Genomic DNA, 23,965 nt, shown 5'->3' with positions numbered 1-23,965 from the left:
CAGTATGAAAGTCTTCATCACCTTTTTCTTTAATGAAGACTTTCATGGAAAATTGGAGTTTTTAAAGGCCTATAGTTAGTCAGAGTTTAAAATACACGGACTTCTCTTCAGGAACGGTTTCCCATTCAAATTGGCTGATGAACTGTTTCAGACGAAAAAAGATGACACATTCTAAGAGTCTTGATATGAAGATTTTCAGCGAAAATTACGGCCAAAAGATCACGCCCTAGCTCACTCAGTAGCTGCTAGTTTTCACTAATGAATATATGAGGCAAAGCGGCTACTTTGGCCAACAGTTTAGACGGCTAAAATATGGTTTGATGGGTATATGTGAGATCCTTTTGATAATATGCTTCTCTTCCTAAGCTTTGTCGAAATTCAAAACGCCTTGATCATAGTTTCCCTGAAATTCCATCACAGCCAACTGATATTGTACACACATACCTTTATCATACACCGCTCTCGCACCTGGCGATGACTTCACCACCTGATACCGAGAAACTTGATCCCATCGGTCTTGGACCTCTCCTTCGCAGCCAGTGCGGCGGCAGCCTCTGCGTTCTCCAGGTAGATCCTCTGTTGGCCTTTTACATCAACATAAAAGTACCTGTACTCCCACTGTTTCCCTCCAACCGGCTTGAAAAGGTGTACAAAAGCCGTGCCAGTACCTTTCGGTCCCTTGAGCTATTATTATGATGCCATGTCAGCATGTTTCCTTCAGTAATTTCTCGCTAGCTGTATAACGCACGTTGAAGTTGATGTACATATGCTGAACCCCATTCCGATCCGTCACTTCACTCGAGGCGATCGGCCTCGCCCTCCGCCACTTGTTGCCGGTCTCCTCTCCGAATGCCTCGATTTTTTTGCCATCTCCCAGGAGCCCAATCAAGCGCGGATCAGCCTTTATACGGTCAACGGCGCGGTTGAAGTAGGCTGTTCGGGAGGAGGGCGAGAAGACCTCGGTGTAGAGCACGTAGAGCACGCCAGAGGTGAGGGTCAAACCGAGGATAACGAGGCCGAAGTTGAAAGTTTGCTGGCTGGCACGAGCACCCTTTTCAAGGATCGAAAGGGAGGACCATGGGACAGAGCCAGTGTCGTTGAAGGGCGTGACGGAGCGGCGTTTAACTTCTGGTTCAGATTTGGAGGACGAAGTTTGGTGGTGGGTTGCGTAATGGCGAGGTTGAAGGGCACGTAGATTGACCACTGGGGAGGTGGAGGGGAGGGTTCGAAGCCGAAGAACAGGGGTTAGATGGGATTTGATCATCATGGCGGTTGGGAATTATCCATTGCTTCACGCAATAGATATCGTGATTCGAAGACTGTCCGCCTCCTTCAAGGTGAGGTCAAGTGGGTGCTTCAAGCTGCAGGGCCCCAGGCTTCTGCCGCCCCGGCATTTCCTCGGCGGGGAAAAGACTCAAGGTGGCCCGTGGGTGCAGACGTGGGGCAGCTCAGCACTAAGCCAGTTCAGGGTTAGTGGATTGATTTGATGCCACATGGATGGATTCCTGGGCAGCGAAATTGTGGCTCGTTGTCCCCTGACTGGATCACCATTGAACATTCACGAGCCTCGACCGCACTTCACCCCTTGAACTTTACTATCCGAGACCGCCAGCACACTTAACTACAGAGCCAACCGTTACACACCAGACACAATGAGCGGCCTCGCTACCAAGCAGCAGTCGCTCAAGCTCTTTGAGAAGCTCAAGTCCAAGCAGGCTAATAAGGCAAGCCATCCATATCATCCCTCCTCGCGTTGCCAGCAAGGTGCCGAGTTCGGTCGCGAGACCATGGCCACGCCCACCCACGATGATGGAAACGGTTTACTAACTACGGATTCCTTCCCCCGTGACAGATCTGCTTCGACTGCGGTCAAAAGAACCCAACATGGACCTCCGTTCCTTTTGGCATCTACCTCTGCCTCGATTGCTCGGCCCACCATCGCAACCTCGGTGTCCACATCTCCTTTGTTCGGTCTACTAACCTCGACCGTATGTCCCCGTTTCGCGTTCGCGTGCCTCCGACAACAAGAGCCAATAATAACTAACCATGCTATAATACAGAGTGGCAATGGGACCAGCTCCGCATCATGAAGGTTGGCGGAAACGAGTCCGCGACCAAGTTCTTCCAGTCCAACGGCGGGTCTGCCGCGCTGAACAGCAAGGACCCCAAGACCAAGTACAGCTCCACTGCCGCGACCAAGTACAAGGAGGAACTCAAGAAGAGAGCCGCGAGGGACGCCAAGGAGTTCCCCGAAGAGGTCGTTCTTGAGGAAGGTGGCGACGCCGCCGAGGCACCCGCCGAAGAGGAAGATGATTTCTTCTCATCTTGGGACAAGCCGGCCATCAAGAAGCCTACACCGCCAATTTCACGAACCGCCACCCCTCCCGTTGTCGGGCGCACCGCCTCTCCATTAAGCAGCGCAGCCCAGAACGGCAAGGATATTTCGCGTACCGCCTCCCCTCTGGCTAAGACCGATGGCGAGTCCAAGCCTGCTGCCGGCCGCATCGTCACCTCTTCCAGCTTGAAGAAGACAACTACTGGGCCCCGCAAGGCCAACGTCCTCGGCGCGAAGAAGGTCGCAACCAAGCTCGGCGCAAAGAAGTTGGGTGGCGATGCGGTCATTGATTTTGACGAGGCGGAGAAGAAGGCCAAGGAGGAGGCTGAGCGTATCGAGAAGCTGGGCTATGATCCCGAAGCTGAAGAACAGAGCTCCAAGGCCGCCGCTGCCAAGAAGGATACCGGTGCTGCCATTTTATCTCCCACACCTGTGAGCTCGGCTCGGAGTGGTGGATACGGTTCGGCTTCTCACACAAGGGAAAAGTCGGCTTCAGAGATGGAGCGTTTGGGTATGGGTATGGGCAGACTTGGATTCGGGCAGATTGGTGCCCAGAAGGCTGCCGCCGCTGCTTCCACAGCAAAGAAGAACGCTGGTGGCTTCGGGTCTGTTGGACCTATCAAGGGCAATGTTGATGGTGAGTTCTGCTATCATTTTAGGGCTGTTGAGGCGTGATACTAATCCAGCTTTCCCTTGCAGATGATGACAATGACAACTACGCCCGCAAGAAGTTTGGCACTCAGAAGGCCATTTCTTCCGACGAATTCTTCGGCAAAGGCATGTTCAACGCTGAGGCACAGGCTGAAGCCAAGTCCCGCCTGGGCGGGTTTGAGGGTGCCTCTGCTATCTCTTCGAATGCATACTTTGGGCGTGAGGAGTCTGACGATATGCCCGGCGGCGGCATGGATGATTATGGTGACTTGGAGAGCGCCGCGAAGGATTTTGTCAGGAGGTTCGGCATTACTGCTGGCGACGACCTCGAGAACCTTACGCATCTGCTTGGGGAGGGTGCTGGGAGGTTGCAGGGAGCCATCAGGGCTTATTTAGGGAACTAGAATTGATTTTTATTTGGAAGGGGTTGGGAAAACAGGAAATATCAATTTGTAATGTTGGGGGATTGGTGGGCTGGTGGGAATTGCGAAGGGCGGTGGGGAGTTTAAATTTAGCAAGCAGAACAGCGGGCATGTTTGGTGATTTAGTTGTCTTTGGGGTTTGTATGGGGGTGTAGGTTGGTTGGTTCTTGGTAGTTATCTTATTTACACGAGTTAGAGAAATAAAGCACGACGTGGTGTTATATTAAAGCGGCCTAATCTCCACATGATATATAGCTGCCAAACTCATCCTCCTCACACAAGGTCAACAAGGAGGCCGGGAGAATTGATGCCAAAAAGGTAATATTATCTTCCTTCAGAGGGAGGGAGGAGGGGATGGTTGAGAGAAGCAAAAGAAATGATGCTTGCGGTTTATGTGGATCGAACACATGACCTTCAGATTGACTTCCTGAAGTTGACTTCAGTCTGACGCTCTCCCAACTGAGCTAAACCCGCTTGCTGTCGTGTTGTTCTTGACTCGAGAGTGGGATTATGTGTGGAGTTGTGGGAGTGGGCTGCGGCGGTTGGGGTTTGGAACCCTTGGACAAGGCTTAGAGATAACGCCCCCTCACCAAGCTCATTACTCACCCTAAAACCTATCCCTGTGATAATTTTATATACAAATGTATGTATCGAGTATCCCACGTTCATCATATATGGTACATCTTGTTTCGCACAACCTTCGTTAGCTTGAAAACTACACTATGCTACTGTGGTGAGTGGAGCGAGTCAGGGGTAACTCGAAACCGACGCTTTGGAGTGGCCGGTGACAAGAAGCAAGTGGTGAGCTCCAAAACAATTCCCCAGATTTCACAAGTCCCCAATCCTCAAAGGTCCCTGATCATGCCGCCGAAACTCCAGCTGCCCCGGTCTCAACCACCCCCGAGCCGAGAATTCTGCGGAAGGCCGACCGAAATTGCGGCTACGGGCCGGCATGAAAGTGGGACCGGCCACCATTACCGCCTGTCGATAGCCAGAGACGCTCGGGCCATGTCGATCGCTTGAAACAGTCGAGATGAACCGTGCACTGCCAGCCAGTCAAATTACCTCATGATGGAACCAAAAGCTGCCGCCAACTTGAACGGCGCAAGCTGGCAAAGTCAGTTCGGTGGAAACAGACAGATGCGGAAATGGCGTTTCGCCGTCCGTTGGCGCTTGAGAATTGTCGGGAATCTTTGTTCTATTATGCTCGATAGACAGAGCTTGTGGAGAATGGGTATGAGGCTATCGATATCACAGCAATCCAGATTGTTCTCTGAAGATCCCCCGAGATTAACGGTGAGGTGTATCGGGAGTTGCTTGGCCTCATTTGCTTTGCTCCGGCTTGGTGTGCATCGAAACAGAAAACTCCTGCCGGGGTTTTGCCAGCGACAAATTTCCCACGGCAAGGTCGCCGGAAAATCGAAGATTGAGAAACCGCTGGCCTCCTTGTTGGCCCAGAACTGCCCTTGACATCCACTGTTGCTCAGGGAAGGCCTTGTTGGCAACCTCTTGGCTGTCCACGGCGACCACAGAGCGCGCCAACACAGACGCACGCGACGTGGAAGATGGGACCACCACGTCAGGCTTGCTTCATGCGTGAGGCAGTGAGCGGTGGGGGGGAAAACAGGGAAATCACTCATCTAAACTGGAAGAGCAGGTGGAAGCTGCCATTGGGAAACGGAGCTGTTGATTTCCTGCCTGAATTGGGAATTTTGGGATGAGCTTGCCCGCCCATCTGTCATTGGCGCCCGGTTCCTGGCTTGCTGCTGTCTGCCAGGAACACCGCACAACCAGACGCAGGTACCGTGCCGCGCAGGGAAGCAATGCCCAACGCTAAAATTAAGGAGATGGTCTCAAATGGTTGCTTGGCTGCCAATTGGCAGGGTCGACTATGTACCCTGGCCGCAAGAGTCTGCGGCAGCGATACCTTCCCGCTATCGTCAAGAGGCCCGTCCACCCCCAGCACCCCCCCAGAGTGCCCAGATCCTCGCGCTCGTTTTTAACCGCCCCGTCGCCCTCATTTCTCCTCTGCTCACTTTTTGCTTCTGTTTGGCCACCCATCGCCTCTTCACCTGAAGAAATTGTCATTCCTTTCCAGAGTCCTGTACTCGATCCATTCGTTTTTGCAACATCGGCTACGAACGACATATTTTTGTCCGCCAATTTAATTACCGCCCTCCTCGATCCTCGATTTGAACGCGCTACCTAATACCTCAAAACACCAAATCAATCCATCACAATGCTCGCTAAATCCATCACCGCTCTGGCGGCTCTCGCCTTCGCCGTCAACGTCGCTGCCGAGCAACCCTACAAGCCTCAGCTCGTGAAGATGTCGACCCGCTCCCTGTTTTCCATCGGTCGCCGTCAAGATACCCCCGGGTACCAGCCAGAGCAGGCCGTGTGTGGAGAGGGAAACACTTGCGAGGAGGCTTGCGGTGCCGGCTACACAACTTGCGCTTCCACCGACAACCAGGTGCACTGCTTCAACGCTCAAGCGGCTCAGACGTGCTGCCCCGATCAGTCTGGCAGTATGTGCTGACAATCGTGATGTTTGGAAAAGCTCATGACTAACGCGTAACATAGACTCCTGCGACGCTGGCTACTACTGCACAGCCGACAAGGCCGGTGAGACGTGGTGCTGCCCCAACTCTATGGACCTTGAGGCCTGCGCTGCTGCATTCGAGGTGACTGGTGGTCTCGTCTCTCAGACCCCTCCTGCCACTTCGACCTCTACCACCAGCACCGAGGTCATTTCCACCGCTCCTCCCACAACTACCAGTACCAGCGCCAGCAGCTCGATCGTCTTTGGTGGTAAGAACTCTACTTCGGCTGCCATCACCATCACCAGCTCTGGTCTTGCCTCGGCTTCCGCCTCTGCTACCGGTGGCGCGTCTAACAGCACCGTCTCCCTTGGCACCTCTCCCTCGCCCTCCGCACCTGCTCCTTCCGTCTCCAACATCGCTGAGGGTGCCGCTGGTACCTTCGCCGCTCCCGTCAGCGCCCTGCTCCTCATTGCCGGTGTTGTCGCTCTTCTCTAAACTCCTAACGGCACCAAATCCTCGGAGGTTTGACATGAACACCACAGGACAATGGATTTCCGAGGGCACACTGCTTTTACGAGACATGAGACACGACCTGATAGCCCGCACACCTAAGCCTTAATCACCTTTGTTTGTGCAGAGTTGGAATGTTGCGTGTTTCCGGGCGACAAATGGATTTGGTTGGTTTTTTTCTGCCAAAGGATATTGGGCAAAGGAGCACGTTATTTTTCCAGGGATGCTTTAGAACCCATTTTACGACGCAGCGTGCTTGTTTTTTTTGTTTTTTTTGGCCATCATGCCCTGTGGGTGTGGGAACTTCCGGAAGTCAAGGGACAGGACTGGATGCGAGGGGGGAAGCCAGCTGGGTTTCTTGTTTTATACTCTTCAACTTGATACACTGCCGAGACTGTTCTTGGACGGATTGTCTCGGGCATTTTGTGATTTTTTTTTGTTACGGAATATGTTGTAAGAGAGAATGGAAGAGAGGGATTGTAGAACTCTTCTTGTCCTATAATTACGCTGGAGACAGTAACATACCAACTTTGCACAGATTTTTGGTCCTGCTTCTTGTGACATGTTCTTTTGTTGAATCGTTGGATGCATGCTTTTTCTTCAGCAGCTGCAAGACATGTTTATGCAGTGCTGTCAATATCCAGATGCATGGCTTCTCGGTCACGAGGTGTAAAGGTTGTGTTGGCCGTCTACATGGAAATATGGGTGGTTGAGCGAGCACAGCGTACCAATCTCCGAGTAGCTCTGTTGTGGGAAGCAAACAATTGGGCGACGGAATACCTGGGAAGATGTTCGAGGTGCTTGTCCTTCTGTGGGATCTGCGAATCATAAGGGAGAAAAGGCAGTCAGAGAAAGAGATACGGAGATCCGGCGATCATGATTGCGTGCATGATTCCTCTTTCGCGGCGCTACGGGGAGCTGGTCAAGGAAAACATGCTCGAATCCTCGTTAGCTTCTTGTAGGGTGTGTAACGTCGAGAGTAGGCACAGTCGGTACATTGGTGCTTGATGATGGGAATACGAGCTTGGGAGAAGGGAGGGGGGCTCTTCATGGGTTGTTCTGTTTGTATTCGTCAGGCCATCAACAAAGGTATAGGTATCATTAGTTTTCACAAGATGAAGTTGTGGAGGAGGGTAGTAACGTCAAGAAGCAAACACCAAATTCGTAGCAAAATTCATTTCTAAACAATGTCGCTCACATACATTCGACTTCGAACTACCTCGAAGCCTAGGTGGCCATCATCTTCCTCACCTTCTTCTCCACTCCCTCTTCAAACTGGCTGACACCACCAGTATCAAGCAACGTCATCTTGCCCCCTTCCTTCCCAGCAACGAGCTTATACACCAGTCTCCTCCTTTTTTGCTCCTCCTCGTCTTCCTCATCATCGTCGGCTTCACCATCACTGTCCACATCCTCATCCTTCAGATTCTCCACAGCACCCTTGACGAACCAACGGTCGTGGGATACCAAGACAACGGCGCCGGGCCAGTATCTCAGCGCTTCCCGCAGGGCCGTGACAGTTTCGTAGTCAAGATGAGTAGTCGGTTCATCCAGCACCAGGCAGTGAGGGTGACTCCAGAGCAACCTGGCCAATTCGCAGCGGACGAGCTGGCCACCGGAAAGTTTTGTCAGCGGCACATTAGATGCCAGACGGCCTGGGAGACCGAGAGATCCTAGCAGTCCCCGCACGTCTGGTTCTTCCATCACTCCAGCAGCTTCGGACATTAAAAGAGATAGAGCGGTGAGAGATGGTGCTGCCCGGCCAAGAGATAGCAGGCTGGTGACTGCATGCTGGGAATAATACCCTAGCTTGAGCCGCGGGTGTTTCTGAATTGCACCGGACATCGATCCAGAAGTCGATGAGGTAGGATCCGAGACTAGTAGCCGGATGAGTGTCGACTTGCCAGCACCGTTGAGACCGACAATGCCAATGCGGTCGCCCATGGAGACAGACAGGGTGATGTCTTGGAGTGTCGGTACAACCAGGTGAGCCGGCCTGCCTTTGATCTTGTAGCGGAAGCTGACATTCTCAAGTGATATCAACGGGCCGGGGAAGCGGAGGTCTGGCGGAAGAGGCAAGGAAATAGACACAGACTTGTCATCTTTAGGGATGTCAATTGCCTCTCTTGCCGATTCGTGATAGCCAGCCATGTCACGGTTGAGCTTGAATTTGTGGCCCTTTGCGTTAACTTGCATGCCCCAACGGTCGTCGAGCTTCTTTTGACGGGACTTGGCCTGGCGGAGCTTGTTCTGGTCGTCGTTCTTCCGGCCCGCAGCCATATTCTTTTGGATGGAGTCTTGAATGTGGGCTTTCTGCTTGTCTTGGGCATCTTTCATCTTGGTGAGGTAGAGCTTGCGCTCGGTCTGGGCAGCCTCGTAGGTTGGCAGGTCGCCGTGGAAGTAGGCGAGGCCCCTGTCTTTGAGTATCATCAGATCAGTGCACACCGTGGAGGTGAAGTCGCGATCGTGGGACACCAAGATTAGAGTGGGAGGTGTAGGGTGAATATCCTCCAGCCCCTCCAGGTACTTCTGAAGCCAGATGATACCTAGAAGGTCGAGAAAATTGGTCGGCTCGTCCAGAATCAGGATGTCTGTCTCCTGAAGCAGAGCCACGGCAAGGTTACTCCGCATCTGCCATCCTCCTGAGAGGGTGTTTGCGGGCCTGGCCATGTAAGCATCCGTAAACCCTAGGCCGGTCAAGATTTTCTTTGCCCGGGACTCAATGTCAGCCAGCCGAGTTGGTTCGACTTGTAGTTCCAGCTCCGCAAGCATATCTGCCGCCTCTTGGATCTCTGCTTGCAGTATCTCGGCCGAGATTTCCTCCTCTGGCTGATCATTCCTGTTGTATGGTTACTATCACCTGTCCTGGTACCTCCGAACAAACTCACATCTTTTCAGCTTTTTCAACCTCCTTCTCAAATTCCACCAACGCCTTTCTGGCCTGTAACCCCCTCGCTCCGCTCCTTAGACTGGCGTCCTTGTCCAAGACAAACAGCTTCTTTTGCATTCTCTCGTACTTCAACTTCCGCACAGCTCTCAGAGTCCCATATGGGTCAGGATCGTTGACTCCTTTAGTCAATTGTTTGATGTCCTTCTCCACCTCACCCTTGGCAGTAGTTCGGTCTACCACCTGCTCCAGTACTGTCTGCCCTCCTGTTTCGGGCCCTCCATCCTTCCACTCATCGTCGTCTGCGTCGTCAGGTATACCAGTCTGTTGGAGTATTCCCACTCTGACCTCCTCCGGTATTCCGGGGATAAGCTTCTCGCTGATGGCCCTCAGCAAAGTGGATTTGCCAGCCCCGTTGCGGCCGACAAGAGCGTATCGTGCGCCCGCTTTGAGCTTTAGGTCGGCATTGCTCAGGATCTCGGTACCTTCTGCTCCAGCCTTGCCCTTCCCTTTCTTTGTAGTTGTTGAAGAGGGGGAAGAGGCACCGGGCACGATGGTGATGTTGAGGCCTGAGATGTCAAGCTACAAGGAAGTTAGTGGGAAAATCGAATGTGATAGGTGGGAGGCAAACCTCGCGGTAGTTGGGACGATCAGAGATGTGAAAGCGGGTTTGTTTGCATGTGCAAAGAATAGTGGTTGCGGAAGTGGAGTTGGCGGACGTCATTTTTCCAGGCTGTTTGAGGTTGGGCGGGAGGCAGGTGGCTCAGGCTCTACAAAGAGTGGAACAAATTCCGCAGTTGTCAAAAACCTCGATATCAAGGACACACAATGGCTGAATGCCCTTAGAGATAAGATGTGATGGTAGTCGTGAGGAATCGGGCTCTCTTAAACAAATAGAGCCTGCGCTCACTCTCGATGTCGGCGTGAAAATGCACGATTGCAGGTGTCGGTTTTCTGCTTCACTGCCTTGCCGGGCCAGTCAGTGTTGGTGATCATGAGCTGTTCCAACACAAGTGAGACACAACTGCATGGACACTGACGGCACGCTACTGCCCCGCACGCATTTCTGTCCCGGCACCAACAGCACTCAAATTCCGCCCCGGTCTCCATTGGACGGTTGTGAACATGGCCTGTGACTCACGCCGGGCCGTCAATCGGCGAGCGGGTGCACTGTAAGGGCACGCCAACAGGAAGCCATAATCCAATTAACATGCATGTTGTTAGTTATAGACAAAAAATGATGGAGAAGCGAAGTTTCTGTTAGAAGGGCAATCTTTAATTCTAATGATGTCTAATAAGATGTTAGAGCCCGGCTGAAGTGAGAGGCTTCGGGATCTGGGGTGGACCGTGCGCAAACCAGTAAGTCGTGTAACATGATTGGCCAGGCCTCACTTACAACACCTTTTTACCTCATCGATGCCACAAGGCTGTAAGTGATCTGGGTCTGTCAAGTGCCTACCACAGCAGAATTTCACAATATGTCAGAGCCCACGAATACATGGTGGCAATGAATCTGTATCCTTTTGATTTTTCAAAGTTCATCAGGTGTCAAGACCGGTGATCTCTTGAACCTGCATGATGTCCCCAACGAGCGCGGTCGAGGGACATATTGGTCGTGTTGGAACTTGTTTTCGAATGCTCTGAAATATCACGACTGCTCCATACTGTTGTGACCATTAAAGAAGATCTTGAAATATTTTTTCCTTGCAAGGCCGGACATTTGATAGAGGTAACTACCTATACTTGCTCAACAATGCTAATTATTTTTATATACTATTGATTGTTTACTCCCTCTTCGTCCACCAGCTTAGTCTCAAAATGATCCAACATCCCCAACAGATTCCCGGGCCCCAACTTGGGTTATGCGGTTTCAGGAACAACGAAGACCAAACCGGTGTATGGCTCTACCATTCAAATATGACATAAGTTGATTACATCAGAAAATGATGAGTACAAAGCCCATAACATGGATAAGAGCTGCTGGACCAGTTGGACTCCTATGAAGCCTTGTTGAACAGAAAGACAAACGCCCGAACCATGCCGCTACTCTGTATGAAACCGCTCAGGACCCAGCTTCAAACCACCCGCCTCAACTCTCCCCAAAATCAAACACAGAAATCATTGGCCCTCAAGCAGCTCATACCACTCCGGGATCTCCTTCACCAGACCCCACATGTACTTCTCCAGCTTCGCCGCACACTTGGCATAGACCGTCGTGGCATCATTGTACTTCCGACAATTGCTGAAAATCAACTTCATATCCGCAACGAAATCCTTAGGTGTCGCGTATGCATCGTGTTCCAGTCTCTCCTCTATCGTAGAGAGATCCATCGGGTTGGCTATAATCTTATAATAGTCCGGAACTTCATCTCTATTAACGGGGGCCAGAAAAGGCCACGCCTGCTTGTGGTTTTGGATCTGGTACAGGAAGCGTCTTATCTCCTTGAAATGAGGTCCGCGACGAGGGAGACGGGCCAAGGCATCCATGTCTGGGGACCAGCCTGTGGCTCGAATGGCAGGGATGGAGAGAGGATCGATGGGGGTAAGAGCGGCGCCGCTGTTGCTCTGAACGATCCATTGAGCAGGCGGCTGATGGACGACATGGCTTTTGCTCAGAGACCTAATCTTGGCCTGCACGGTCTCTTTTTGTTTCAGAAGCATACGACCGGACTCCAGATATCGAATTCGAGGGACCAACGAGCAGAGCATTAGCGTCCCTCCCTCGTAGTCCTTGATGTAACCCATCCATATGGCCTTGTCGAGGGTGATCTCCTTAGAAAAGCCCTGCTTTTGAAAGTAACCTGTCGCGTAATTATCCGCGTATGTGAGAAAATGCATCACTGGCGAGGTTGCCTTGACGTAGTCCTTGAGGTGGGCCATGAGGTGGGCTCCATATCCTTTGACCTGTTGGTCGGACGACACGGCACAAAACACAATCTCGGCAAACTCCCGCTGGCGGAACTCTCGAAAGGTTATCCCGCCTATGACCTCCAACGGTCTCTTGATGATGGCGAGCGACAGATGGGCGCGATCGTAGACGAGGCGGGCAATGTAGTCCTTGGGCATCTTTGGAAGTTGCTTTTGAAACAGGCACTTGAGGCCTGTCAATATGATCATGTGCTCTCGGCTGCCGTCATTGTTGACCACGCGGAATTCGATTTCACCGTTTCGTTCCTCAACAACTGCAGGCTACATTAATACCAGATCAGCAACGCGGTCAGGGTATCCAAACTAGGACTGATATAGCGGTGGCAGTTACTCACCTTTTCGGGGAAAGGAATCCTCAAAGAGGCAGCTGGGAGTTTGACCGAAGAACTCGTCTCTGGTACATCGTGTGAGAGCTTTATTTTTTTGGCGAACCGAGCCGCAAGCGGTTCTTGGGAGTCATCGCGCTTTCCATTGCTCATCTTGTTGGTTCTCTTGTTTGAAACGGGTGCCATGTAATTGCGGAAATTGTAGTCGTGGGTGTTGGAGGTTGGGGTAAGGAGACCAGTCGATAGTGAACTTATCGTCGGTGCCGACAGCTTCTTTTGAAATTGCTCACTAGATGGGAAAGAATGCCTCGGAGTCGGTAGGTAGGTTGCCTGCATCGGCAGGCAACCTACCGTTCCACTGCCACGTGACGGTGATACATGTCGCACTGCGCACAAAAAAGGCAACCTTGTTCAACAAGACGGAAAATAAGACATGGAGCCAAGAAAGAGAAGTCGGCAATATATAATTTGAAGTCTGCTGTTGTCGTCGAGTTTGAACACAGTGTCTGCTGGACTGACCGAGTCAGATGGTGCTATATGACGAAGAAAAGAAAAGCAGTAAAAAAAGTATAGTATCGTAGTGATGTTGAAAGATTCGATGCTCCATTCTTTGCCCACCGGGTATCCAACCAAACCTCACCCACAATCACAAATACACATCCCCCCTTATCCGAATTATTGCGTAGACTAACACCCAAGCCGCCCCGGCCCGAACCGCCGCCACCAGCCCGTCATGTCTCATAAGACATAACATCGTCTTTCGCACTTATCAAAGGCCTCTCACGGCTCCGACTCGGGAGCAAACTCCTGCTGGTTCGCACTGCCCTTCTCGTCCCTGACACGTCCCATCTGCGCGGCAAAAGTGGACGTCGGCTTCCAGCTTCTCGACTTCCTTGGTGTAGTCTCCTCCATCATCGTGTCGATTTGTTCGAGTGTCAGACCCTTCATTTCAGGAACCAAAAAGTACGCAAAAAGTGTCGAGCCGATGCAGAGAGACCCCCAGATGAAGAACACCCTGGGGCCCAAGTTGGCCGAGCCGGGTGTGTTGCCCACCATGTAAGGGGTGATAACGGCAATGATACAGTTCCAGAACCAGTTGCAGGCTGTCGAGATACCAACACCACGAGAACGGATGGGCAGCGGGAAGCACTCGCCGATGATGACCCAGCCGACCGGACCCCAGGTGGAAGCGAAACAGAAGATGTAGATGCAAATGAAGGCGATCATGACCTTGACAGCAGCGTCGTTTTGGGCCTCCGGGCGGCCTTCGGTTACACCAACGATGGCGACAATGAACTGTGTGATGACCATGCCAACACCCCCCCAGTTAAGAAGAACACGACGGCCGAGTTTCTCGACAGCAATGAAGGAAATCGGCGTGGACAGAACGTTGACGAGCGTAGTGACAAGGGAGATGAAGAATGGGTTTTGGATCGTGCCAAGCTGCTGGAAGAAGGTGGTGCCGAAGTAGAAGATGAAGTTGATACCTGGTTTTCTGGGTCAGCATCAAGTCCCACGACAACGAAAATCTCCTTGGCTTACCGGTGAGCTGCTGCATCATTTGCATGGCAGAACCAAGAAGGGTACGTCTGAGGTTGCTGTTGCCTTTGCGCAGTGAACCCTGGAAGCAAGCAATCCACGAGCCGATGTAACTAGTCTGGGGAATAATCTGCATCTCATACTCGTGGTTTGCGACAATTTCCGCCAACTCATCCTTGATGTAATCCGAGTCCAGTGGCTGACCACGAACTTGCGAGAGAGACCTGGCGGCAAGATCGATTTTGCCCTTCATGACATAGTAACGGGGGGACTCGGCTGATATTCAAGTTAGTCTGCCAGTTGGACCTTTTCAGCGCCCGCACGAGGCCACTTACGCAAGATAAAGAGGCCGATGCCTAGAATGATGGCCCATAGGAACTGGACGCCGACTGGAATGCGATAGGAACCGGTGTCGTTTCGGTTCGAGCTGGCGTATGTCACGCAGTTGGCGAGTAGAATACCAAGCGTGATACAGAACTGATACCCTGACACAAGAGCACCACGAACCTTCCTAGGCGCAACCTCGGCCATGTACAGGATAATAACGGCGGAAATGAAACCGACTCCCACACCTGATACCAAACGGCCCATAACAAATAGCACTTCCTGGTTGGTCGAGATGATTTCGAGAATGCATCCGACGCAGAAGACGAGACACCCGATGATGATAGTAGGACGGCGGCCGAGGAAATCGGCGACATCACCGGCAATCAGAGCTCCAAAGAAGGTACCGCAGGAGAGGATCGATGTCATGAGAGACTTTTGAGAGGAAGGAAGACCGAACTCGGTTTTGGGGACATCTACTGGTTCTCCGGTTTCGTAGTTATACTGCAATCCTGTGTATAGAGTAATGAAGTAAGGCATTCCCAACACACCCGACATCCATCCGGTGTCATATCCAAAGACTGCACAACCCTTTGAGTTAGCCAACCTCGACCATATGCCACTACAGGGCAGACAGACTTACAGATGCCACCAAACGCTGCGAAGCCGCAGAGTAGATAGGCCTTGAAGGTCACTGGAGCTTCGATCCTGGACAAATCGGCCGTACCCGAAAGCGGGTATACCACCGCGCCCACCATCCTGCGTGTGGTGTTTAGAGATACCTAGTGTTGTTTGATGGTGACACAACTGCCCTCACGTCGGGGGGTGTGTGTTGGTGAGTTGAGAGCAAGGGTGGTCACCCAAAAAGTGTGTTGGCCCCTGACGGGAAAAGGATAATATGAACGAGTGAAAGAAAGAAAAGAGGGAAGAGGCGGGTCGATGATGACAGAGTGGGTTTGTTCGGCTGGGAGAGAGTCTTTTGTGAGAGCTGGAAAGAGGAGAGACCACGCGACAAGCACGGCTAAGGGGGACCAGCCAGAGCGAAACCCTAGGACACCAACAAGCAATAGTCTTCTTTGGGAGCCTGGACCTGAGACGATACAAGCATCTCCGTTGTCGAAGATGCAACAAAAGACGCTAGCAACGGACGGCGCAACACAAAGACAAGCCGTGGTCGTCAAGAGAGAGACGGACGGGAATGGAAGGATGTAATAGAAAGCCTGGGGAGAGACCCGATATACTTCTTTCTACGTACCTCCCCACAACAAAGGGGCAACGCAGGCACAAACCCAGCCTCCTTCCCCTGTAGCCATGCAGTCGGCCACTGACAGCGGCCTTGGCATATTCGAATCTTTCCCAGCGGAGCGCGGTGGGAGTCTCGCGTGTCTCCTTCGGCTGAGGGAGCGTCCACTTTGCTTTGCTAGCACTGGCTAGTAGCACTTGCGACCTATCAGGTTTCGGCTCCCAGAAAGGGGTGTCTGTCGGCACTAGGCTAACCGGAGGGATGACCTGCAGTGACACACAGTTCTCGGGCCTCCGAATTTTCGCGACAAATACTTGCCGAAGAAAGAAACCCCTGTTGCCGGCGTTCTTGTCAACATTAGCGGCTGGGTCCGTAAGGTAGACTTCCAGGAACCCTTCATGCCAGCCGTTTGCTATGGCTTTCATCTTCAGTACCAGGCGTACCTCATGAAGAATGCCTCTTCCTTCATGGCATCATGGCGACCGGTAAAGTCGGTCAAGTTGCTTCCTCAAGCGCCCAAGCACTCACATCAAAGGGGAGGCATTGCGAGAGAACAAAGGCACCAGCTGCTGCCAAGTCCGATCGTTTCCCAAAGCGTCTTCGCGGGGTCCCCTACCAGCCAACGCTGGTTCCACAACTTGGATTTTCCTGCTGTTAGGAGCAGTGGTCAGACGCCCCCGCCAATTGGCGTCCATCATCACCATCCCAACGTCCTTCAACCCTGGATTCGGCTACCTCTCTCCCCGCGTTCGTGGGATCGGTGTGTCGTGAGGGTGTGAGAGCGTGTCGATCATATTATCTGGTGAGAAGTTTGCTGAGGCGATTCACTTTTATCCCACAATCTCCTTGTTCCACAACGCCAATTGACGAGGAAGACGGTGAAACTTTTGTGGACATCGAGGCCTCAAACAAATGGAGAATAAGATCGCGAGGAGCAATTGATCTGTTTAAGGTTTCTTGGCAGTATCCATGGACAGGGGTTGCGAAATTGGGGTACAGGGGGAAGAAACTGTTAAGCTCGTCAAGTTGCCAGGGGGTTGGACAGAAAGCTCCAGACCCGCGGTTCCTTGCGAAAATCAACTGATCGATGATGACCCGTTCAAAGGATGCAGGCCCACCCCCACGGATTCTTTTTTCCTGTTGACCTGTTTGTCCAGACGTGCCAGCATATTCGCAGGAAAGATTGCTTCCTGAAGTGATAGAAGGGGATTCACTCCCTCCTGCATTCTTCAGCACCCTGACGGCCAGCCATGAAACCGGTTTCCTGTCCTTAGCTGCGTTCTGACTGGTCTTTTCGCCAACGTTTCTTTTCCCCTCCCCATGCCCACGTCAGCCAAAATCAATAAAATCCTGTGTATCGCCACATCACCCAATCGGGCGAGATCTCACCAAGACAAGAAGCAACTATGCAGTGTCGATCTTGCTGGGCGACAAGACGGAAGAGAATAGGGAGCGTGTTGGGTGATGGTGAAGCTGCCGTGGTGCCAGTCCTGCCGCGATTGGTGATTGGAAAGCAGAGCCACTCCGTCTTGAGGCTTGGTGGCTTTTTGAAGCCTGTCCATTTGAGGGCTTGGCCAGGCTTTGAGCCGCAACTTGGACCGGGAAACGACATACTAGTTGAGTTGAGACACAGGTAGTAACAGCGTGCGGGGCACGCACACTCTGAAGCACTGATCGCTTTTTATCCATCAGCTTATCGGTCCCAATCATCAGGATGATCGACCGCCAATGATCGCGTACGTCGATCAGCCACAGGCGGCTCAGCACGGTCCCTATCATGAATTTGTTGATCATCAGTTGTATGCTTATCTGGCGTAGATGTCGCGACCTCTCGTCGACCGTTTACCACGAGGTTGTCAGAGCCTGTTACGCCCAGACTCTTACTCTGGTACATTAGGGCAAGGGTCTGTTGGTGCAGGTTTTATGTTGGTAGAAAGTCAGGCTGTAACTGGGCAATAAAGGCGGCGTAAGGCGTATTGGCTCTTCCTGTGAGAATCAGATAAAGACTTAGATTTAAAGCTATTTAGGTAAGGACTGGTGTAAGTAGCGAAGGAAGTTCGCTGCTCGTAAATAATTCTTAAGTAGATATGCCGAGCTGATTGGGGAACTGTATCCAACTCGCTTAATATGCCGCATTATAGGTGCCATCCCAGGTGCTATCATTACCTGGTCGTCCAGTGTCCTCCTGCCCGCAGGTCTTGTGCCATTTCTCTCGGCGCCATACCCCGCGATCAATTGTCTCGGGGTCGCTCCTGGCCTCGTGGGTCGCCGTGGTTGCGTGACCAACCGTGCTCACGTGCTTACAATGCTGACATGGCTTGGCAGGTTGTAACAGAGCCACACTGAGACCTCCCTTGTGAGACTTGTTCCGCAGCTGCAACTGCAGCTCCACGTGCCACGAGAGAAACCGCGAGTGTCCGAAATGGCAGATTCCGTGAGTCGCTTTGGTTGCTTCTTTGTCACCAATCTCGCCATGAAGAGTTTCAAAGAACGAAGTTTGTTGTCGACTCTCGAGTCGGTCATTCAAAGCGGATCCCGATGATAGCGGATGCGAGCGGGTCATCGCATCGTCGTTAATCGTCAATTGCTGAGTGCCGTGATGGGATGCGACCCTGCCAGCCCTATCCACAACATTATGGTTGTATTCGGGCCGAGCCTCACAAGATCCCCCTTTTCGTCTCGATTTCGTCACCAGAAACCCCCAAACACCGTGGACCCGATTAGCTGCCGCTGTGGGTTTGATCGATTTACAGTGAACGACAGACAGTTCGAGCACGGATGGGGAAGGCGCCGTTGCGCTATCATCGGATGGGGTGGCACAGGCGGTTGTCGACATCTGGATCGTGAAGATCAGGTCAATACAATTGCCATCATTCATAAAGGAGGGTCGGGAAAGGGTTATGGTTCGATGTCGTTGCTCTTTGGTTGCTTCCTGAGGGCATCAGATTATCAGCCATGTTTTTCATCGTTGTCTTGTCTGTGTATGCGAGACTGGCCATGGTCGTTGGAGCGTGGGGCCTAGTTATGGACATCCAACCTCGAGGTCTTCAATACAGTTCAAGTTGCAACCACCCAGGCCAGAGTGGCTACGAGGGGCCAGCAGCAATTTGGAAGGTTTCTGTCAAACAGAGCCTGCCCCGCAGTGGAAGCGAAAGGTTGCACCCAGGGAAAGAATCACCTATTCGTATGGCTGAACCTGCAGCGAATCTTAATACCACAACATGACCACCATGGCATTTACGTGAAATTTTGTAGCTGCAATAAACACAAAATAGACCGACACCTTCTGAGGTACAGAAAGAATGAAAAAAAAAATTGAAAAAGAAGAATGGTTGATTTCGTCCAGGCTCGAACTGGAGACCTTCAGTGTGTTAGACTGACGTGATAACCAACTACACCACGAAACCATTGGTTGTTGATACAGTAGACGGCGAAATTGGTATATATGTGGAAACAAATGACAACACTTGCAATTTAGTCGAAACCTTAGCAAGGAAGGAAGCCAAAATCTTGAACGAATGGTGCACTTGACACGAGGATAGCTAATAACTCCAGTATCTAGCATGAACACACAACAGGCCTCCTGACAACCTACCACTTCCCATAGTTACAGCCATATATACTCTCATCCAGAGCAACTCTTGCTCCCCTGAGTAGACGGAGCATCTTATGCAACTAAAACCTTCAGTCTCTCCCCCCTCTCCTTTCTAACCTTCATCCAGCCCCCCTTCTTAATCTCTACAATAGTGCCATCGATGCACACCTTCCGCCACCTAGGGTCTTCCTCTTTGATAACTACCTTTACAGCCTCGACCTCCTCATACCCAACTTCCTCCATCTTGATGTGCTCCCCTCCCCTGTATGCCGCCTGCATAATCTCCATCGTCTTCTCCCCGCCCACATCCCCAAAATGCACCAACCTCAGCTGTCCCTCGAACGGCTTGCTATCCGGACTGACCGTAAACGTTTTCTCCAAGTTTGACACCATGGTTGCCAGCACATAGTCATATTTTCCACCTTCCTCACCCTTCCCCTTCCTCACCAACGGCTTGAATTCCTCCTGACCCTTCAGCCGCACTTCGACATCAGCATCATAGGCATGCGACTCCTTTAACAACTCCCCCGCCGCCATCCCGAACCTCTTATCCCCATGAACCCTATACGCAGGTGTATCACTTTCCCAAACCAAACTTGCATGAAACCCATAAGAAGCCACAATCGCGCCCACAAGATGATCCACCTCCTTCAACCCCTTCCCACCCTCATCCTCCACCTCCCCGTCCTTCACAATCGGCTTGGGCGCCCCGATCAACTTCGCCCCCCTAGAAAACTCGGCCCTAAAAGTCGGCAACCTCTCCGACCGCCCCGTAAACAAAGTCCTCAGCCCCAAAACCAACGAGCTTGGCCCCTTCCCCTCTGGATACCTCCCATATTCAAGCTTGTGCAAGCTGTGAAAAAGCGCATTTCCCGTTCCCAACGGCAAAATCCCGACAGTGGGCACCTCATTGGTATCATGATGCTCCTGCGCCTCCCCAATCCCATTCAGCAAGTCCACCACCCCTCCATCCCCACTCAGCAGCACAATCGTCCTCTTTCTCGTCCTATCCTGAGTGAGATGTGTCCAGGCAAAATCCCGAATTGTGTGCTCGTTTTCCGTGATGGTCACCTCATATCCATAACCCCGCTCGGACTTTGGGCCATCCTCAAGTCCGAGCGCATCCAACAACGGCCTCAGCACCACCTCGTAAAAGGGAACAGCCAGTCGGATGCCAGATCTGGTACTAACGATGATGTGGGTGTCCGATCGGAGATGTGGCGGCGGGAGCTGGGATCCTTCCCCGTCTGTCGGGTGTTGTGGTAGTAAGAGCTGGGCGAGCTCCGGATCCTTCGGTAGTTGCGAGGCGTGTGTTACCTCAAGCTTGAAGGGCTGTTGCTTTTCATCCACACCATCACTATTGTCGATTTTGATGGTTTCAGGCGACACCTCAATGAGGCTGTAGATCAAGTAACCGTCGCCACTGGAGACTTTTGTTCTGGTGGCAGGCAGAATGAACACAATTTGATCATGGTTGAGTTGGCTGAGATCATCGCTGTTGGTGATGCTGGCTGGTGTTGATGTGGCTGCTGTTGTCGTCTGGGTCGCTGTGGCAGCATTTCTCGGCATGTGAACGGCAGTCATTTTGGCGCCTGTGCGCCTTCTGAAGGATCGGGGCATGAGCCTGCAAAGGAACGACATTTTGACCTTGGAAAAATGGGCGAAAACAAAGCAAAATGTGGAATTTATGACTGACAATTTAATTGTGAGGTGGATATTTGATTTCTAATGCTCACCAGACTGATGGATGGTGTAAGAGGGTTTGAGCTGCACTCAAAACCACCCCTTTGAAGCAAGGACGTCTGCAACCGAGAGTCGAGTGCCCGATTGCGTTATCAAGCATCCTGCCGGGTGGTTCCTTGGTGGGGTCAACGGTAGTGGAGTACGGAGTATTCTCCAGACACCAACAGTTGGCAATCAAGGAGTCGCAAGTTGGAACCCTCGGGGTTTCTATCAGTCAGCCACTCCCTCGCCAATTCCATTCGATGTCGTATTCCTTGCGCGATTCCGTGTCCAACACAAGCCACGATTCCGACATGTCAGACATGGCGGTGACACCAACCACGCGCTGCTTGTTGATGCAATTTATTTTGTCCGTAACTTCCGCTGAGCCATCATCACTTTCCAGTGGCTCGGCTCATCGGGCCCCAGTTCTCCTTCGGATTCATTTGGTATCGCACAAGCTTCTGCTTATTCTCCTCGCGGCCCAGTTCCTCATCGAAGACCACCTCGGTGATCTTGGAAACCGCCTCGTCCACTTTAGTTGGTTCCGTCGGGGCCCCTTCGGTTGTCTCCTGCTTCTCCCCCAAGCGCAAAAGTCTCCAGGCAAGACTTCCCTCCTTGATATTGGCTTCCTTGACAGGTGCCTTTTGACGGACCCATTCTCGAAAGACGTGGAAGATGACTGACCATGGCGCATCGGTCTTGATGCTGCCAGCCTTGCAATGGCTTCGAGTAACGCGATACCCGAGACCTTTGAGAGCGCCCTTCAAATGTGCTTCTGGGGGGCTTTGGCAGTTCATGAGGCCTGCCACCTGCGCAGGGTAGAAGTAGAAAGGATAAGGGTCAATGGCAGCCAGCTCAGCTTCCGTAACCTTCTTCTTGACCACCTTGCCCAATTTGCCGCTGTCCTTTTGAGCTTCGACTTCTTGCGGAGTCGGCAAGAACTCCTCGAGTGCTGTGTACAGCATACCCTTCACTCTAGGGAGTGTTCCATAAATTTCGGGTGAGGCCTCGTTGGCCTCGTCGATGACCTTTTGAACGAACTCAGGGTCATGGATCCGGCCTGCATACATCGGCCCTGCAAGATGGGTAACCGAGCCACAGTGATCGCAAAGGGGTGGCGCTGTGGGCGCTTTCGTAAACCCGTGCTTGTAGAAAATGCCGCTTCCCTTCTTGTTTGGTGCTGGCTTATTCTTCATGAGAAGCTGGGTGGTCCAGGAACCGCATCCTCCACCACAACTATAAATCACCATATTCTTGCCTCCCTGGAACTTGACCATAGCTGGCGACCTAGTCACGCGAACAAACACTCTCATGTAGTAGTCGACTGATAGTGAGAGGAGCGGCTCGATTGCGAGGCCGTACTTGGCTGCGGCGGTCTCGATAGAATGCAGGACAATACGAAGCCCAACCTCATGACTGTACCAACCCTTCACCGGAACACCGCCGTATAACGCGTAGCATTTTTCAGGATAGCCATTGGAGGCCCAAACGCCAGAATCTGTGCAGGTGACGCAAAGCAGCCCACCATCGTCCCTGATAGCTTGAACAGCGGCATCAAGGAACGGAGCAGCGCTTCCATAAGGGTCAAGATCGATAACGTCGTACTTGTTGCTGGCAATAATCGCCTTCCCAGCACGCCCACTGCGCTTGCGAAGCTCGTCGACAACCACCGAGTACATATGAGCAAGGGCATCGTCGTGGGAAACACTGATCTTGTCAGCCAAGCCATTGTGGATGGCATTGCGCTGGATTGACTCGGTGGCCACCTTCAAGAGATCATTCGAGGTTACTTTGGTGAGGAATGGGATTTCGTGGGCATAGCGCAAAGCACGAAGGCCGCTGGCAGACAAAGCGTCCAATATTGTGAATTCCACGCCGGAGCTCTTCTTCTCTTTCGCAGCATCAGCACCATTGCTTGGCTGAGCCCCCAGTTCCTTATCTTGTTCAGGGATTGCGGGCTCCGGCTCCTTCGCATCCGGCATCTCAGTGTCCGCTGGCGCAACTGCAGACTCGTCGACAGCCTCCTCGGCGCCAGCATCATCACCGAGTTTAGGAGACTTGGCAGGCCGTTCGCTCTGCGTCTGCTCCTTTCGTTTTCTCTTCTTCTCGGCAAACTTGCCACTCCTTGCTTCGCTCGCGACTTTCTTCTGCTTCACCTTTTCCTTTCCATATGCCTTCATCGCCAGAACTGTCAAGTCTCGGTTGAATTGCTGGATTGGGTTGTAAAAGACCTGTTGCACCTCCTGGCCATCCTTGGCATCTTTCTGTTCGGGGACGAGAATATGCGCGAGCCCTTCCTTCACTGTGGTATAGATCACATTGTCGTGCTTGATTCTCTGACCGTTGGCCGGCGTGGCATCGAGGCCCGGAAGCTCGTCGTCGGACATGGCGCAAAGAACGCTGTGGGTGCGTTTAAACAGGGGGAAGGCCGAGACGTGAGGCAGGTAGTATGATCGTCGTTGTCGGTAGAAATTGCCGACTATGGATCGATAGGAGGCCGATAACAGGCTCAGGCGCATCGGTGACAAGTTACTGCCATGTAAGTCGCGAGCGGACCTGTCAATTCATTATTCCTCTGACAAGAGACTTGCCTGGACCCTGAGCCACCAACATTTTTGTGATTCTGCCAGGCGGTGAGCCATCCCACCTTGATTCCAAGCTCCACCCCACTTTCCCCTTTCTAACCAGCCATCAAGGTTCCTGCCTCTGTCGCCATCATCATCATATGGCAAGCAGTCCAAAGAGTTGCTTTACCGAGAAGCTTGATGACCTCAGTTCTAACCTCAGGTCCAATACTGCTGCTAAAAACGGGTTGGGAAATGAGTTGTCAGATCTGGGCTTGTTTCATGCTGCCTCCTCAGATCAGATCATGCAATGACGCGCCTGCAACTTCTCCCGCCAGCTGGTGGTTGCTTCTCAAAAAGCTGGACCGTCTGT

General features: G+C 52.2%; 9 protein-coding genes and 2 non-coding genes across 11 annotated transcripts; 3 read left to right on the top strand and 8 right to left on the bottom strand.

The window, feature by feature from the left end:
• Positions 1 to 277: 277 nt before the first annotated feature.
• TIM21 (mitochondrial import inner membrane translocase subunit tim21) lies at positions 278 to 1,431 on the bottom strand. Its single transcript, XM_062875550.1, has 2 exons — positions 749 to 1,431; positions 278 to 684 (listed from the first exon to the last, which is right to left on the bottom strand). The coding sequence occupies exons 1-2, from the start codon at positions 1,265 to 1,267 to the stop codon at positions 481 to 483; spliced, it is 723 nt and encodes a 240-aa protein (XP_062736119.1). The 5' UTR covers positions 1,268 to 1,431; the 3' UTR covers positions 278 to 480.
• Positions 1,432 to 1,652: 221 nt separating this feature from the next.
• Positions 1,653 to 3,390, top strand: GLO3 (ADP-ribosylation factor GTPase activating protein, ER-Golgi transport; the record flags this gene model as incomplete). The annotated part of the gene is made up of 4 exons (XM_062875549.1): positions 1,653 to 1,724; positions 1,853 to 1,988; positions 2,061 to 2,972; positions 3,035 to 3,390. The coding sequence occupies 4 exons, from the start codon at positions 1,653 to 1,655 to the stop codon at positions 3,388 to 3,390; spliced, it is 1,476 nt and encodes a 491-aa protein (XP_062736118.1).
• A 402-nt stretch (positions 3,391 to 3,792) lies between these two features.
• Positions 3,793 to 3,882, bottom strand: QC761_0026230. Its single transcript has one exon. It is a non-coding gene; the product is annotated as a tRNA-Phe (tRNA).
• A 177-nt stretch (positions 3,883 to 4,059) lies between these two features.
• On the top strand, positions 4,060 to 7,050 carry QC761_122870 (uncharacterized protein). The gene is made up of 2 exons (XM_062875548.1): positions 4,060 to 5,936; positions 5,992 to 7,050. Exons 1-2 carry the CDS (start codon positions 5,648 to 5,650, stop codon positions 6,444 to 6,446), a joined length of 744 nt encoding a protein of 247 aa, XP_062736117.1. The 5' UTR covers positions 4,060 to 5,647; the 3' UTR covers positions 6,447 to 7,050.
• A 446-nt stretch (positions 7,051 to 7,496) lies between these two features.
• On the bottom strand, positions 7,497 to 10,440 carry QC761_122860 (uncharacterized protein). Its single transcript, XM_062875547.1, has 4 exons — positions 9,980 to 10,440; positions 9,350 to 9,930; positions 7,664 to 9,300; positions 7,497 to 7,520 (listed from the first exon to the last, which is right to left on the bottom strand). The coding sequence occupies exons 1-3, from the start codon at positions 10,070 to 10,072 to the stop codon at positions 7,689 to 7,691; spliced, it is 2,286 nt and encodes a 761-aa protein (XP_062736116.1). The 5' UTR covers positions 10,073 to 10,440; the 3' UTR covers positions 7,497 to 7,520; positions 7,664 to 7,688.
• A 584-nt stretch (positions 10,441 to 11,024) lies between these two features.
• Positions 11,025 to 12,938, bottom strand: GCN5_2 (histone acetyltransferase; the record flags this gene model as incomplete). Its single annotated transcript, XM_062875546.1, has 2 exons — positions 11,025 to 12,537; positions 12,612 to 12,938. The coding sequence occupies 2 exons, from the start codon at positions 12,936 to 12,938 to the stop codon at positions 11,467 to 11,469; spliced, it is 1,398 nt and encodes a 465-aa protein (XP_062736115.1). The 3' UTR covers positions 11,025 to 11,466.
• Positions 12,939 to 13,382: 444 nt separating this feature from the next.
• On the bottom strand, positions 13,383 to 18,715 carry QC761_0026190 (uncharacterized protein; the record flags this gene model as incomplete). Its single annotated transcript, XM_062872171.1, has 5 exons — positions 18,078 to 18,715; positions 15,109 to 17,960; positions 14,477 to 15,046; positions 14,145 to 14,417; positions 13,383 to 14,089 (listed from the first exon to the last, which is right to left on the bottom strand). Exons 2-5 carry the CDS (start codon positions 15,221 to 15,223, stop codon positions 13,383 to 13,385), a joined length of 1,665 nt encoding a protein of 554 aa, XP_062736114.1. The 5' UTR covers positions 15,224 to 17,960; positions 18,078 to 18,715.
• Positions 18,716 to 19,041: 326 nt separating this feature from the next.
• Positions 19,042 to 19,115, bottom strand: QC761_0026180. Its single transcript has one exon. It is a non-coding gene; the product is annotated as a tRNA-Val (tRNA).
• Positions 19,116 to 19,375: 260 nt separating this feature from the next.
• QC761_122830 (uncharacterized protein) lies at positions 19,376 to 20,944 on the bottom strand (the record flags this gene model as incomplete). Its single annotated transcript, XM_062875545.1, has 1 exon — positions 19,376 to 20,944. One exon carries the CDS (start codon positions 20,942 to 20,944, stop codon positions 19,376 to 19,378), a length of 1,569 nt encoding a protein of 522 aa, XP_062736113.1.
• Positions 20,945 to 21,348: 404 nt separating this feature from the next.
• On the top strand, positions 21,349 to 21,850 carry QC761_0026160 (uncharacterized protein; the record flags this gene model as incomplete). The annotated part of the gene is made up of 2 exons (XM_062872170.1): positions 21,349 to 21,565; positions 21,741 to 21,850. 2 exons carry the CDS (start codon positions 21,349 to 21,351, stop codon positions 21,848 to 21,850), a joined length of 327 nt encoding a protein of 108 aa, XP_062736112.1.
• Positions 21,421 to 23,547, bottom strand: TRM1 (RNA methyltransferase tRNA(m5U54)methyltransferase; the record flags this gene model as incomplete). The annotated part of the gene is made up of 1 exon (XM_062872169.1): positions 21,421 to 23,547. The coding sequence occupies one exon, from the start codon at positions 23,545 to 23,547 to the stop codon at positions 21,421 to 21,423; it is 2,127 nt and encodes a 708-aa protein (XP_062736111.1).
• Positions 23,548 to 23,965: the final 418 nt, after the last annotated feature.

This window comes from Podospora bellae-mahoneyi (assembly GCF_035222275.1).
Source record: "Podospora bellae-mahoneyi strain CBS 112042 chromosome 1 map unlocalized CBS112042p_1.2, whole genome shotgun sequence".
Taxonomy (NCBI): Eukaryota; Fungi; Ascomycota; class Sordariomycetes; order Sordariales; family Podosporaceae; genus Podospora; species Podospora bellae-mahoneyi.
The sequence above is the reverse complement of the archived record's forward strand: the minus strand, read 5'-3'. Positions and strand labels throughout refer to the sequence as shown.